Here is a 17,132-nt window from a genome sequence, read left to right as displayed (position 1 = left end):
ATAACCTACCAAATATGTTGGTGGAATGTCCTTTCCGGGCAATTGGTTTGAGCTCGTTATGTCCCCATCCATATTGCCGATAATTGTCCCAGGCATGCTTCATCATCTAAAAGATGAAAAAATAGGATTTGATTACATTAGAAAACTACTTGGTATAAATACAATGTTTTACTCCTTGAGACTTCATCTTTTACTGTCATCCCAGCATACCAATAATCATTTTCCCACGATAACTCAATTCAGAAATCAGATTATACAGCATAAATAAATTTGGAAACAACTTCAAGGCTATTTGACTTCAGCTAGAGAGCCTAATGCTCTGAATTTGGTAATTTTCTTGTTCTCTCTTTCCCTTAAATATATGCACAGACATTTAAGAATTTAAGAAACTGATGAAAAATACTGGCTAATGTTTTAAGACAGAAGAAAAAAAACAAACTCCAGCATAAAGGGGAATTATTTACAGTTATGCATCCAAGTATGACTAAACAATTTTGCAAAAGGAATAATAATTTTATTAGCATCACGTACTTGACAAAGATACACTGTCCTGGAGCTCTAGCAAAAGAAATGCCAAAAGCTTTGCTCTTTAGAAAGAGTGAATGATGAACAGAGCAGTATAAAATTATTTGCTCCACAAAATATTCTCAACTCTAACAAATGTTTACACAACGTACCGTAGCAAACTACATTAAAAAAAATCTTGCTGACCCACAAGTATTAGCTGTGCATATCAGCCACCAAGCACTGCTTTTATAGGTTTGCTAAAACTTCTTAAATTCTTTGCTTGTTTCCATACAGCAGAAATTCAACAGCAACCAAACTGCAAGGCAAATGCTGTTTAAAATCAAATATCATCAGTTGCCTAAACAGATCACAGTAACAATAAGAAATCAGATTCTAAAAAGATACTGACCCAGACACATGAAGAGTCAGGAACAAAACTGTTCTAAAACAACAGCCATATGGTTGTATCCACAATGTTATACATATTTTACTTTTATAATGAGTCTTAAAAATTGTATTAAAATATTGTTAATATAAACAAAATCTCCAAGAAAATATATAGGACTTAATTATTTCCGCAAGTTTGAGAAGTGCTCCCTAAGAGAAAAAACTATGCTAATGTAATGTTGAATATGAATAAGTAAACAGCATAGGCTAAGTAAAGTTTTCTGTACAATTTACAAGAGTGGTGTTTTCTTATTTTAATCAGGGAGTCATCCTACTCATAGAAAACAGGAGGGAACAAAGAGGCACTGGCTAAAGAGTGTGGTGCAGCCAGCGACCTTACCAGTACTACTTCACATAGAAGACACTCTTACTGAGTTCAAGAGGTAGCAGAAGTCAGCACCCAACAATCCCAAATCTTTCAAACTACATCTAAACTTCCTGCCCAAGACATGCAAAACAAAGTCCCTGTCTCCCTACAGACACCAACATCCCTGTCCAGCCTACATGGCTGTAATTCCTTTGAACCTAAACTCCCTCCAAACTTCCCATGGCTCAATTAACTCATGTCCAGACCATAAATTTGAACAACAGCAATGTATGTGCACAGGCCCAGAAGCTGGGAAGTGCTTTTGTGTTAAATTGACATCAATCTAGACACAGATATTCTCTCAATATGGCAGGGGTCCCACTCCTGCTTGTCATTCAAAGTCAGCTCATATGTTTGCTATTCACACTTAAAGACTGACACCTGATTAAGCAATGCTGTCCTGTTTCTTTTAGCAGCATGAACCTGTAGTGTAAGAAAAGAGAATGCAAATATACTAAAAGAGGAAAGAAAGGCCACTACATTAGCATGCACAAATTCCTTAGCATTTAAAAAGCACATATCAACTTGACCAACTAATAGCTTTTAGAACCTCAAGATGACTCTGGTAAAGTGATCTTCTCTTGACAGGTAAGAAAACTGCAGCATGACAAATGCAGTAAAAGCCTGATCACAGGCAGTGTCAAAGTCCCTCTGAGATCTCTTACTAACATTATCCAGAATGAACCTATAAACTTTTGTATGAAATTATTCATTAACTTAAGATCATAGAATCAAGAATCACAGCACTGACTGTGATTCTCTTCTTCCATGAAGTGTCCTACACTAATGGACAGCTTGCCATATCACCTTTAAATCCCAAAAACCACTACCTCGGAAAACAAAAGCCTCAGTTTCAGAAGGCACCAGAGGATGAAACTAAAGATTTACTGACCAATGAGCTCTATTTGATAATAAACAGATGTCTAAACAACAAAGTGAGCATGACATGGCAGATCAAACTAACCTACTTCCACATAAGGGAAACTAGGCTTCTGAGACTTTTTGAATTAAAATATATAGAATTATTTAGATTGCAAAAGACCTTTAAGATCAAGTCCACCACTAAACCATGTCCCCAAGTGTCACATCTACACACAAATGAAGACATCAATTAAGTATTTAATGAAGGAGAATCAAATGACCATTAGCACTGTAAAAATCTCAGAGTACGCAAATACCAGCATAGATCAAAACTAGCTAAGTCCAAAAGAAGAGTAACTTGTTTCCTCGGGGCAGAATGCTAATTGTGGAACATTTCACTGTCCCAATTTGCTGTGCTTCTAGAGAGAAAGCACAGATTTTGCTAGAGATTATTTAATTCTGAGGAAACCCAGGAAAATTATGGAAGTTAAAGGGCTGAACCAGAATACATTAAAACATTAAATGTTTTATAACTGTAAGATGATAAATTTTTCCTAAAACTTCATTGACAATGGGGGTGTTAAAAAAAAGTAGTGTAGACACAGCACTTTGGGTCACAACATAGTGGGCATAGTGGTGCTGGGTTCATGGCTGGAGGTGATAATCTTAGAGGTCTTTTCCAACCTTAACGATTCTATGTGTCTCAAATGAAACTGGTTTTGTAGGTACATCATTACCTAGATGCTTTTATTGACTTTAGAACACATTTATGGGATCTGATCCTCTGTAGTCACTGGGAAATCAGGTTTTTATGAAGAAAAAATGGTAGTAATGTCTTTTGACAAAATCCTAATTGTAACAGTAAAAGGTTAGTGACTGAAAAAGAATTTTGTAAGGGAGTCCTATCACTACAGCAGCATGCTATGAACAATAGCTCAAAACAACAGATTGTTTCAAAAGCCCTTTTCCACTCCTGATAAAAGGGCAGACACCCAGCAAACAGAAAATAAGCACCCTGAGAAATAAGCAAAAAATCCAATTTACTGGCAAACTGCAGTATTTGATAGTTGTGCCTAGAAACAAGAAACCTATCCTCTTCCTGCCATTCATGAGAAGCATGTATAACAAAGACAGCAAATAGGTTTTGCTTTCAAAGGAACCTACTGTGGTTAAGGGCATGATTTTAAGAGATTTATATAAACCACCTTCAAATTCTGCTTTAAAATTAACCAAGGACTTGCTAGACAAGATTACTGTTCAATTGACAGATTAAAAATTAATAGCCACTTTCCTACTGTCTGCAAAGAACATTTTTTGGAGGTTAAAGAATGATCTTTTCTTTGTACATACAGTCATATTTTTGAAGAGACTTGGAAAATTCAGATTTTATTTTTCTGGAAGCTATAAATCTCTAAGAAATATTATCTAAGGCATGAGTCTATGCCTGTATCACACATTTCTGAACACCATTGTGAAAAAGTCTGTTTGGAACATGTTCCTAGCACACTCAGAAAGCTGGGTTTTCTTCTTTTACTGATTAATCTGGTAACAAATCTGTTACTAAAACAACACTGTGAGATGTATGCAAAACAGGAAGCCTAGACAAATATTTCATGCCAACAAAAAGGACAAAAGATACTATTCAAAACAGGAAAACACTTCAGACTGGTGAGAACTGGAACAGTAGATGTAAAGGAAAGCTTATAGAAGTGAATCATAGAATGCTCTGGGTTGGAAGGGACCCCAAGGATCACAGAGTTCCACCTCCCCTGCCACAAGCAGGGCCACCAACCTCCAGGCCTGGATCTACACAAGGCTGCCCAGGGCTCCATCCAACCTGGCCTTGAGCACCTCCAGGGACGGAGAATCAACCACCTCTCTGGGCAGCCTGTTCCAGCACCTTACCACACTAAAAATACTTCCCCCTAATATCTAATTTAAACCTTCCCTCCTTTAGCTTTAATCCACTCCCCCTTGTCTTGCCATTATCTACCCTTTTAAAAAGTTGAATCCCCTCCTGTTTCTCTGCTCCCTTCAGGTACTGGAAGGCTGCAACGAGGTCCCCCTGCAGCCTTCTCTTCTCCAGGCTGAACAAGTCCAGCTCCCTCAGCCTCTCCTTGTAGGGCAGGTGCTCCAGCCCTCTAATAATCATCTTCATGGCCCTCCCCTCAACCCTCCCCAACAGTTCTACAGTGAACTGACTCCTCAAATTTATACAAGTCAAATGTGGTTTTTTCCAAGATGGTGAATCAGGGGGTTTTTTACCTTATGTCTCATGGCTTAAAGAGACACTGGCAGTCATGGTTTTGACTGGTTCTGTGGTGGTCAGAAAACTAGAACCCCCAGACCATCTCTAAACTATAAGGACTGCACATCAACCAACAGAAGACAGTTCCTTTCTTTCAGTCTTGCCTTTCCAGGCATCAATCTAATAATCTTCATCAACTTATCCTTGCACCTCTGCCAGTTTTACTATGTCCTTTTGGAAGCTGAGACACTAGAACTACACAAAGCATGCAAAAGGCACCTTAGCTAGACATTACCATAAGAACCATGTGTGGTTTGTTCTCTTTTCCTAAAACAGTGTAGTACCTTTTTTTCTCCTATTGAGCACAACAGTGGCACTTCCAAGAATTATAAACACAAACTCTCATTCTCAAGTGGTAAGAAGTCATCTAACACCTTTTCATAGTAAGCCTGAAGATAGAATTTCTCCCCCTCCAGCCCCAATATGCATAATCTTAATTGAGTTGAGAAATAAAAGGGGAAATAAACACCCAGTCCCACAGGATTTTTCTGCAATTCTTCAGTCAAGCCTCAGTTTTCTACTCCAAATCTTCACATTGGCAGCAAAGTTGATCATACTGCTATTCATCCATCTTCCGATTGTAAATAATTTATTTATATAATTCAGAGCATGGATCCCCAACATATGCCCTCAGTGGCCCCCTATACTATTTATTCATACTCCTCATTTCCTGCCTTCTAACTAATTTCTCCAGGCAAACAGAGACACAGTCTTCCAATCCCATGGCTGCTTACTTCAGCAGCTGTTACTGACAAACCTTACCAAACATTTGTTGTCAAACTGCGTATATAACTGTCTCCCCTGTTCATGTACCTGTTGACTCTTTCAGGGATCTTCTATAGCTTTGTGCATTATGACATCATTAAAAATATATCTTATAAACTTATGTATCTGTGTGCTCAACAATTCCATTCCCTGGTCTAGTTTCTGTTAATCTGCAGTTCATTTATCAGGCACAGGGATCTGCAGTTCTTTGACCTACCCTTGAAACCCTTTCAAAAATTGATGCCTTGTTAGTTACCTTCTACTCCCCCAGCAACAGAGATGAAAATAAGAACAGGTGCCAGCAATGCAAGTCAAGAATCCAAATCTCAGAGCAAACTAAAAGTAAACTGTTACAAGTTTCAGGTATTACAGTATTGTATGCAGATGGTCTCCCTCTTCATGAAATACACTACAAGAGGTTTCTCATCAACTCCAAGTGGAGCTTCTCATCAACTCCTGCACCTGGGTCGGAGCAATCCTTGTCATCAATACAGGCTGGGACATGATATGATAGAGAGCAGTCCTGCAGAGAAGGACCTAGGGGTGCTGGTGGATGAGAAGCTCGACGTGAGCTGACCATGTGTGCTTACAGCACAGGTGGCTAACAGTATCCTGGGCTGCATCAAAAGGAGCGTGGCCAGCGGGTTGAGAGATGTGATTCTCCCTCTCTACTCCACACTCATGAGACCTCACCTAGAGTACTATGTCCAGTTCTGGAGTCTCCAACATAAGGAGGACATGGAACTGTTTGAACTGGTCCAGAGGAGAGTCATGAAGATGATTAGAGGGCTAAAGCATCTCCTGTGAAGACAGGCTGAGAGTTGTTCAGTCTGGAGAATACTACAGGGAGATCTTACAACAGCCTACCGGTACCTCAAGGAATGGGGGGTTGCTACAGGAAAGCTGAGGAGGGACTTTTTGGAAGGATGAGGGGGGAATGGTTTTAAATTGGAAAGGGGTATATTTAAGATTGGATATTAGGAAGAAATTCCTCCCTATGAGGGTGGTGAGGCACTGGAACAGGTTGCCGAGGGAGGTGGTGTCCACCCCCTCCCTCAAGGTGTTCAAAGCCAGGTTGGATGGGGCCTTGAGCAACCCGGTCTAGTGACAGGTGTCCCTGCCCATGGCAGGGGGTTGGAACTTCATAATCTTTAAGGTCCCTTCCAGCCCTAATCATTTTGTGATTCTATAAACTACAAATTGCTCACGTTGTGTATCAATAATAAATTAAATATCCATAATTCTGAAAGGTAACATCATCAAGCATTAATCAAGGAAACTGTTCAAAACCACTGGGATATATTCTGTGGCCTTGTTCTGGGAAGCAAGGGAAGGGACTACGGATGAAAATACATGAACTAAACTAACAGTGGAATTTTTATGATATTTAAGAGGTTCCTTATGCTTTCCAATTAAAGTGTCCACAGCTTCAAAATGCACATTGTCATTTGTGTAAATTAATATAGGGTTCTCTTCCATCTAGCCATAACTCACAACTTTTGCTATAATATGGGAATAAATGGCATATAAAATTTCAGAAAAACAAGCCCAAACCAACCAAGCCTCATCAGATTTCATGGATCATTTTGATTTACCTAACTCCAGAGAGAAGTAATTTACTTAGGTTTTGCTATTTTTGTTTGGCTGACTATATCAGGGAAATATTTCTTTGTTTTCTTGATTTTATTTTCCATTTGTGAATTTTAAATATTGCAAGTGTGCTAGCTCATTGTTGAAGCATGTTCTTCTCACAATGGTCTGGAAAAAAGATATCCTTAACAATGAAGACCTCCTTGAATTTTTAACATGCTTTCAATAATGCACAAACGCTGGAAAATTCTGTAGTTACTAGAATTTGAATAAACTTATTATTTTTTTTAAATCTCTTCAAGCACACAAGCTCACATTCCTTACTAGCAGCACGTGTTAAATCACCAACTGAAGCAACCTATCCAGGATGCACAGCTGAAGTACTGTGTCATCTACACTAGGAGCTTTATTTTCATCTTTCTGTCCAAGCACAGTAAATACACCAAGCTACAAAAATTAAAGACTTATAAATGTAAAATAAGTTATTTTCACAATCACCCCAACATGCTGCAACACATCTTTGTACATGGTTATTCATAACTTGCCTGTAATGAACTAAGTGCTAGTCGCACTATTCTACTATACCCATTGGAAATTACCTTCCCAGCAGGCTTGATCTAAGCCAGTCCATCCTTAGTTTAAGCACATTTCACCCCTTCAGTAGAAGTGAATAAGCATTAGAAAAGCACAGTGAAACTAATTTAAAGCCAATTTAAATATTTCTCAACATGCTGAATTACATTTGAAAATCCAGAACATAGAGAATCCAAATAGTGTGCAAACAAAATCACGTAATAAATTTGTTTACGCATAAACACATCGTTACGTATACACATACATTTTATAAATGTGGGTATAAAATATATATATATACACACACACACAAACACTGCAGGAGTGTTATCTTAAATACTGAAAAGATAGGTCATAATATATACTATGCTTCATTTGTATTGGGATCAAAGCCAGGAGCGGTTGTGTAGCAGGAAGTACACAACAGTGCAAAACTCAGAGCACAGCAGACCAGTATTACTAAAAAACAATGTCCTAACCAACTAGAAGTTCAAGTAAGCTTGACCAAGAAGAGAGAGTGTAAATTGTTAGCAATAATAAAATTGTTCTAAATTGGGTTTAGATGCTGAAAAAAGTCCCAGAGTCACAGAAGGGTGAAACACTGCAGTTACAAAAAAATAAATGAGATTAGCAGTGGAAGTTGTATGAATAGTAACTACGAAAAGTGGAGTTATGCAGCATGAAAGAGACCTCTATACAATTAAGTATTTCTTTTTTTCACACAGCACTTCTCAATAGGCACATAAAATAGAACTCAGGCAAAAGGACACTTACTGACTATTTTTAACCTGATTTAAGAGAACAAGGGTTATGCAATCTTGCTATCTGTGCATCTGTCATTTGAGACGCACATTAGCACTACCCTGTAAATCCATTTTCTCATTTAAAACTTGGGTTTTACAGAACTGGAGGAACCAGATACTTAAAACCTCTTTTTTGGGGGCGGGGAGGGGGGTGTGGTGATTGGGGATGGCAGGTCACAGGAAGAAGAAAAATATCTGTAGCTAGGTGAGGTATGAGGTAAACAGACATAAATTAGCATACCAACTGAGAGGAAGGCAGTTATAATCCAACCCTTTAGTCATTCAGAGGGGCAGTATTTAGGATGCAAGTAGCTCTAAACCAGGCACAGAACGCTCATGCAGTCACACAGGAAGAGGGCATTCACAGCAACATGTGCATGAACAGTAGAGGGTGGTACAATGAGACATAGGTCAAAAATCCATAGGAAATTATTAGTTTTGCTGCTTATAAAACAACCTGCTATGTCTCAACATTATTAGCAGCCTCCTGAGCATCATCCAGAGACTAAGAGGAAAATACACTTCTCTTGGCACATTTCTAGAAGTATTTACAAAATTGCCTCCACTAACATTAAATAAATTATATTACTAACCCCCATTCTCAGAGAAAGCATACTACAAGTCACGTTTTACTACTGAAAGTTTTGCTGAAAGTAAGTTCACTGGCAAAAGAACTCAAGTCAGAACACCCCCAGTTTCCCAGCTGGGACCTTGTTCCTCGGTTGTACAAAGAATCCATGCTTAACTGGGATTCATTCTATGGGCATCAGATGCAGCAAGTGACCTTCAACTGTGACCCCTGTGCTCCCTGGATGCTCGTTTCACAACAATTTTTGCTTAAATGTCTTCCTCTGCTTTTTCTTTTTTACCATAAAGTCAAGAGAAGCAGGAACACGATCAAAATTTTGCTGTGCTGAAAACAGCTTATCAGAAAGTAGTAAGATACACGTCCTTGCTATCCTGTCTCATTAAATATAACAGCTTTTGAACTGCACAAGAAGCAAGCATGCCTCAGCCAGCAGATTTGGTCACTTCACTTTGTCACTTTGGTTGTGTGAACACCGCACCTCCGTGGAACTGTATTTAAGAAAGATTATGTACAATTAGCACCGACTAATTACATGATTGCATTATCACAACAAGTGTAGAACATGTAAGGAACAAAAGCTCCAGAGCATGCAGATTTTTCTAGTCTATCTTTGAAACCTACAACATAAAAAATTTTTTACTCAAGTTTACTTAACTGCACTTATGTAATATTCTGGAGAAGCTTCCTTCCAGCTGACAGGCTCAGCCAACAAACACCATCCTATCACACAACAGCTAAGGTTGGAAGAGACCTCTGAAGGTCATCTGGCCTAACCTCCCTGCTCAGGCAGGATAATCTGGAACAAGCTCCCCAGATCCATGTCTGGTCATCATATGAATATCTCCAAGGAGGAGGACTCCACAGTGTATCTGGACAACTACCTCTAGTGCTTGGTCACCCTAATAGTAAACAAGGGTTTCCAAAGTTGAGGTGGAGTCTCTGGTGTTCCAGGTTATGCCCATTGTCTCTTGTCCTGTCACTGGGAACTGCTCAAAGAGCCTGGCTCCATCCTCTTTGTGTCCTCCCTTCAGGTATTTATATTCATTGTAAGATAACCCACATCTGCCCTTGTTCAGGACAAACAGTCCCAGTTCTTTTAGCTTTTCCTCAGATGAGAGTCCATTATCTTTGTGGCCCTTCACTAGACTATCTCCAGTATGTCCATGTGTCTCATACTGGGGAGCCCTGAACACAACGCTCCATGTAAGGTCTCACAAGGACTGCTGGCAAAACTTCATCTAATGCAGCCTCCAGGATGCAATTGGCTTTCTTTGCTGCAAGAACACACGGCTGGCTGATGGCCAACTTGGTGTCCATTAGGACTCTGGGGTTCTTTCCTTCAAAGCTGCTTTCCAAATGGCTAGCCTCCAGCACATATTGGTGCATGGGTCCTCCTTCTTGCCCTTCTTGAAAATTATTATCTTAAGAATGGTGTTTGCTTTCCTCCAGTCTTCAACAATTCTCCCAATCGCAACAATCATTCAAAGATTATCAAGAGACCTCATAGTGACATCAGCCAGCTCCCTCATCGTTCCTGGGTACATCTCATCATGGCCCATAGACTTATATATGTACAGTTTAAGTATTCCTTCATCTGATCTTCCTTCACCAAGGGTATGTCCTTCTTGCTCCAGACTTTCTCAGTAGTCACACCAGGACCTGGGATTCCTAAAGGCCAGTCTTACCAGTCCAGACTGAGGCAAAAGCAGAACCTCAGCTTCCTCCATTGCCTCTGTCACCAGATCCACTGCCTCATTCATCAGCAGGCCCACATATACTTTAATCTTCTCTGTGTACTTATAGGAGCCCTTCATGTTACCTTTGGCATCCCTTTCAAATTCACTTGCAGTTGGCCCTTGGCTTTCCTAACCCCATCTCTCCAAGCTCAGATACTATGTCAGTATTCCTCCCAGGTTAACTGTCCCTGTTTTGACCTCCTGTATCCTTTCCTTCTGTGTTTGAGTTTTCAAAGAGCTCTGAGTACTTCTGCCTGACTTCCTGCTCATTAGGATGGACTGCTCTTGAGCTTGGCGGAAGCAATCCTTCAATATTCACTGGCTTTCTTGGGCCCCTCTTCTTTCCAGGACCTTATCCCAAGCAGATCATTGAAGAAGCCAGTTTGCTCTACTACTTTCAGGGCTGTGAGCTCACTTTTTGACCTTTTTCCTTTCAGGACCTTAAACTCCACTATCTCAAAGTCCCTACAGCCATGGCTGCCTTTGAACTTCACATTCCCAACAAATCCTTCCTCCTTTGTATGAGGTTTAGTAGAGCACCTCTCCTTGTTGGCTGCACCTCCATTTGGAATAGTAAGCTGTCATCAATGAGCCCCAGGAAATGCTAGAATTCCTTACGCCCTGCTGTGTTGTGCCGCCAGCAGATAGTGAGCTGGCTGAAGTCCCCCATGAAGGACAGAACCTAAAACATGATGCTGCTCCAATCTGCCTGTAGACCACCTCATTCAGTTGTTAATCCTGATCAGGTGCACCACAGCAGACACACTACAGTATCACCCTTAGCAATCTGCTCTTTAATCCTTATTCATAAACTCAGTTCATTATCCATCTCTAGGCAGAGCTCCAGTCATTTCAGCTGCTCTCTCACATACAAGGCAACTTCACCCCCTTGCTTTCCTGGCCCATTTTTCTTAAAGAGTCTGTATCCCTCCCTGCAACACTGCTGTCATGAAAGTCATCCCACTAAATCCCCATGTTCCCAACAGGATCACAGCCCTGCAAATGCACACAGACCTTTGACTCAGCATGTTTAGTCCTCATGCCACACACATTTCAGTCAGAGGGGTACCTTGGTGCACTGATTTCCCAGGCTTCTCCATAACAGTGCCCTTAGGCATTTCTTTGCTTACATGCAAGTGCTAGAGGTGACCCTGCTTAAGCCCTGGTTTGCTCATTTTGGGATGCCTTTCTATCGTATCACCACAGGCCGTTTGCTCATCCACTTTATCACCCCCTCACAGGGCTGCTGGTTACTGTCCCTCCCACATCACACCTAGTTCAAAGCCCTTACAAGACAACCATTCCACTGGGAAAGATGTCCTTGTCCTGCCACAGTCAGCTGGATCCCATCTCCTCCAGTCAGATCAAGAAAGCAGTGTCCCATGGGTTAGAACCTGTTGCCAACACAAGCTCCAGAACCTACTGCTAATGTGGATTGCCAGTTCACTACTCCTCACCCCTTCCCCTTACCGGCAGAATCAGAGAGAAGACCTCCTGGGAACCCAGGGCCCTGACAACTGCCCCCTAACAATTGCCCCTCAAGTACAAATGCAAAACCAATAATGTATGTAATAAAAACTGTCTTGTATGCAAAATGTATACATTCATAGTTTCAATAATCCAATACCTCTGGATTTCAACAATCTAAGACCTCAACATAAATACCTAAATGTTCAGAACAAGGTGTATACATATATACACACACAGAACATCCAGCATGGGATTAGTACTGCTATTTGGTGAAAAATACTATTTTTATGAGTATCTGAAATGAATGCTGGCGGTAAGGCAATACTATGAAATCTTAAGCTTAAATGAAAGAAAACCTGAACCTTGAGTATGGTGAAAAGAATAAGAGTCTTCCTGATTTGACTGAATACAATTTAACTCCTCAAAGAAACAAAAAAAAATTAAAAATAAAAACACTATCGATAATGATTACACTCAAACAGCTAAGAAGTATTCTGAACACCATTTAAAATGCATAATAACAGGAATTAAGTGTTAAAAATTCCTAGCTTTCCTGCAATTTATTCGTAATTTAACTTGGAAAGGAAGATAGTGACTTCCCAACAATGCATTTTGTTCTTAATTCTTTGCATTAATCACAATAAAAAGACATCTTGAAATCTTTTTGGAAAATTATACAAGTTACATCTACCCTTTTATAAAATAATCTTATATTTTATTTAGTATAAAAAACCCACTAAAATATTAATACACAGTTAAATTGAAGCAAGAATAATTTTTGCATGTGTTTATTCTTAAAATAGTAGTTATTTAAAACTTGCATTTTTTAAAAGTCAGAGTAACAAGTTAATATACCAAAGTAGTGCTATAAAGCCTGTACAGCATGCAGGTGTAAAGCCTTCTCAAAGCTGTTGCTGTGCATCTAAAAATAATCAGCCAGTTCCTAAATGGTCCTTATTGAAATAACTGAATTAATGGCTTGTTAGAAGAATAGACAAACAAGACAAGTGAAGTTCCTCAACAGGCATCAGGACACTTCAAAGTCAACCAAGGCATAAACCAAATTAATTCTCAGGACCACCTGGGATTTTGAAGCCAGGTATGCAGCCTCAAAAGACCTAGGAGTATTCCTGTACTATTTTTTTGTCTCATTGCAGGCAACCATGATATCCTCCACACCCGAAATGCTATATAAAGCTAGGTATAGACCTATGTTAGACCCATGCTAGACCATGCTAGATCATGCTAGGGTCTTGTTAGTTTGGGTTGGTTTTTTTTGCTAAGTCTGTCTCATCTATGAAGACTATTGGTATTAGTCTACACTGGTTAAAAAAAACCATCAAGATAAGACTCCAGCAATGATCATATTCAAAATGTACTGTACAGCTCTGGAATCGTTGCAGTCTTCTGTGATATATATGATGTTGTCAAAAACAGGTTTCAGGCAAAATATTATTCTTCTGATACTGTCAATATATGTTTTCTCAGCCACATTATACTCCTTGTAACACAGCAGATGCCAAAATCCAGAAGTAGACACAGAAGCCAAACAAAAAGAACAGTGCACCAACAGTGAGATCTTCAGCATTATCGTCTGTCCATTCTCACTAGCACATATTCCACTCATTCTACCCCTTCAACCACCTAGCTGTGGAAGTGATTACCTGTTGCCCTTCATCAAAGAATTTAAAAATTCTAGAGATCACCTGGTAGCCACAGTACTAACAAGACCAAATCAGTGAAGGCAATTCACACAACAAAGTTCAGTCATGTTAGCGTGATCTTGGACTGTTGCATGGTGGTCACACTGTTGAATACCGTTTAGGACAAAGGTATGATTATCCTAACCACCTAACCACCCAACACATGGTCACAAAATCCTTGGTCTGACTACGAAATGTTATGCAATTGAAAAAAAATAAATCCCACTTTGTCATTGTATTTGTCTCACACATAGACTGATGACCAAAAAGAGGAGTAAGCCTTTTACAGCACAAGATTTGTGGCAACTGCAGCTAAAGATTTCCAGAGTTATTAAACTACTCCAGATTCCTTACTCATAAATTGCTAGACCTTCAGCTTTAGCTCAGCAAGATTTGTCCAAACTTTAATACTTACTCATGTCAACAAGAAAACAGCCAACCTGTAGTAATCTATAGCTTCTCAACTCAGTCTACATTCTAACAAAACCACTTCAGAAATGCAGGCTAATTTTCAATCCTTCCTCCAGTTCCAGGCTTGATCTGTAAGAATTTTAGTTGATGATTTCTTCCAGCTGCTACTTCTTCATTGTTCACTGCACTCAGTACTTTCACATTACTTGGTCAACTCGATTTTATTCTATTCATTAAATCCATGAGTGGCAAACTCAAAGGTAGTTAAATACAGTAACCTGTAGTTAAAATTAAGAAGTGTTGACAACTACATGACCATACCATTCACTGTTTATTTATACACTACAGAAGACATTTTGAGAAGCAAGTCCCTCTGTATATTCTTACTGAAAGTATTGGAAGACAGTTTTGAAAAGAAGTAGAGCCTTTTGAAATCCACAGTTTGGTGCTTCTCCTTTGGGTAGCAGCCTTAACCAAGCAGGATCAAGGGGGTCCAATATTCCACACAAAACTAGCGTTTTGTGCAGTAGCCACTAACAGAATAGGCATACTTTCCAGGGAAGGATTTGCTACATGAGAGATTCAAATAGCAATGCACCTTCATGCTGTATCACTCATCTATCATAAGGATTTGATAAGAGTGAACTTCATCTAGTCATCATTAATATTCATAGTAGAATTTCAACTTGTGTGACCAACCCACAGCATGGTACACACTCGAGCTGTAACTCCTCCCTACTACAAGGGCAGATGTATGCCTGACACTTTTATTTTGGTTTATGAACTAACTAAACTAAGAGTACAATTTAAAAGAAGATTTAGCTGATGCAACTATTAAGTGCTGTGGTCCTGGATGTTCTTTAACTACAGAGTCTATGGTTGTCTACTTCTGGCCTGAACCATTCCTGCTTGCTAACCCGATTTGTGGGCATAAACCTAAGCAGATTGCAGAGGAAAGTAAGAAAAGACAAATAAAGGCCATGCAACATTACTGCCATACTTGTAAAAAGTACAGGCTTAAAAATATTTGGCAATAGGAAATTGGCATTGCCAGGACAAAAGAGGGAAATTAGTCTCATGGCCAACGAGAAATAGAAAGGGTAAGACCAGAAACAGCAATTCCTATAGCACAGGCTGCCACAGAACCAAAAGCCTAAGGCAACATCTTAGTTTGAATGTTTTAGAGATAAGTGATGCACTATTTAAATGACTATTAGTTTTTTAAGAGCCATTTAAAAACTTACTTTGAAAAGCACATGATAATTCAGCAAATTTTAGTAGCAAGACTTTTTTTTCCTCTTTTACATCCACTTTTAATAATTTAAAAAGCATATGAGCGTATTAGGTCTGATTCAAAGAAAGGGATAAAGTCAGGGTCTGCTACAAAGCTGCACTAGTTGCTGTTTCATGTGTTAGTGACAAACTCACTTTGAACCAATGCCACTAAGTTGAAGAAATCCTTAAAATAATGTGTTATCCAGTGAAACATTAATACACCAACAACAGGAAAAAACATGCAATAATAATGCTGATGTTCATTAACACTCAACGTGCACTTCTGGTTTACTGTTTATTAAAAAGATTTGTAGTCCTGCCTCTCTTTTCAATATAAATCATAACAGCAACTAAGCACCATATAAATAACTGCTATCAGATACAAGAACAGGTAGGACCACATCATTACTTTTACCTCTTTAATTTTGTTCCTCTTCTCTCGGATATCCAGGTCTGCTGGTTCTCCACTGTTTATCCCTATAAGATTTGGTAAAGGAACAGGGGGCAGTGGCTTGCTGTCTTTCTTTTTCAACTCTTGCACTACTTTGTTCTTTTCTGTCTGAATCTCTGCTTGAATCTCATCACGTGATTTCTTCAATTTCTCCTTAGCCTCTTCCAGAGCCTTTTCATGATCTGCTCGGATCTTATTTCTCAGACGTTCCTCTTCTTCTCTAGAGACACAAATGCTAGTCAGCATCTCATTACTAAAAACACATTGCTTATAAACAAACTGCAGCTTCAAAACAGAAGCCACATCCCAAATTGGTTTACTCTTAAGTAATTCTAATGATTCAGACAAGTTTATTGAATTACATTAGTGTACAATCCTACACTATGTTTGCTCTGAACCCCAAAAGAACAGCACACACATCAGGAACACTACTGTAGAAAACAATGTGTCATATAATCTAGAGTCTACTCAAGAATTTAGAAAGGAAAAGCCCTACAGCACATATTTCAACTACAGGATGCACATAGAGGCACCTCTACCAATCACTGACTTAAAAAAATCAGAAGGGCTCTTCCTGAACTTCTGCACAATTAATGCATCGTACATAATTAAAGATTTGAAGTAACTACGAAAAAGAAACTTGCAGCCACTCCCTTTATTAACAATGAGGTATGAGCTGCAAGAACTGCAAACCCCATTACAGCATGTTTCATCTTGAATTCAGCACTCATTGTTGCAATCAGTATAGACCATAAACCTCGTAAGTTAAATGCGGAGTTAATTAATTATAAAGTCATTTAAGAACACAAGAGCTTTTAGTAAAGCATGGTTTTGAAACTTGGTGATCAACAAACCCAACATCTACTTGGTTCCAAGCACAAACTTCCATCTTTAAAGATGATCTTTAAAGATCAGTAAAAGTTTTGAGATTCACAAACAAAATGTTTTTGTTTTAAAGCCTGGGTTAAAGAAGAGGTTACTCTAACAATGGAGAAAGTGACCCATTCTAGTCTTAAAATATTTCAAGGCATCAGAAGGAAATGCATCAAACAATACAAAATAACCTTTCCACACTTCTTTAAAACATAGTGTTGCTCAATGACTAATATAAGCCAAAATAATTGTAGGGATTTAAAGCAAGGCCTAGTTACAAAGACACACTCCCTCCTTGCTTCCTCCCCCAGAAAAAAATACTTTTTCCTTAAAGAGCATTAATGAGCAGATGGTGGATAACAGAAAGAAAAGAAGGCAAGCAGCAAACCATGGAAGAAATACC

General features: G+C 39.1%; 1 protein-coding gene across 1 annotated transcript in view; it reads right to left on the bottom strand.

Annotated features, from left to right (window-relative positions):
• Nucleotides 1-17,132, bottom strand: part of MAN1A2 (mannosidase alpha class 1A member 2) — a gene marked incomplete at both ends in the record, with an annotated part of 140,871 nt that overhangs the window by 93,837 nt on the left and 29,902 nt on the right. Inside the window, 2 exons of the mRNA XM_084279553.1 lie at nucleotides 10-106; nucleotides 15,821-16,076. Of these exons, the coding sequence (XP_084135679.1) occupies nucleotides 10-106; nucleotides 15,821-16,076 (353 nt within the window). The remainder of the gene's footprint in view (nucleotides 1-9; nucleotides 107-15,820; nucleotides 16,077-17,132) is intronic.

The sequence above is a fragment of the Gallinula chloropus genome, assembly GCF_964237585.1.
Source record: "Gallinula chloropus genome assembly, chromosome: 1".
Taxonomy (NCBI): domain Eukaryota; kingdom Metazoa; phylum Chordata; class Aves; order Gruiformes; family Rallidae; genus Gallinula; species Gallinula chloropus.
Note: the sequence above shows the minus strand (reverse complement) of the source record. Positions and strands in the feature narration are given on the sequence as shown.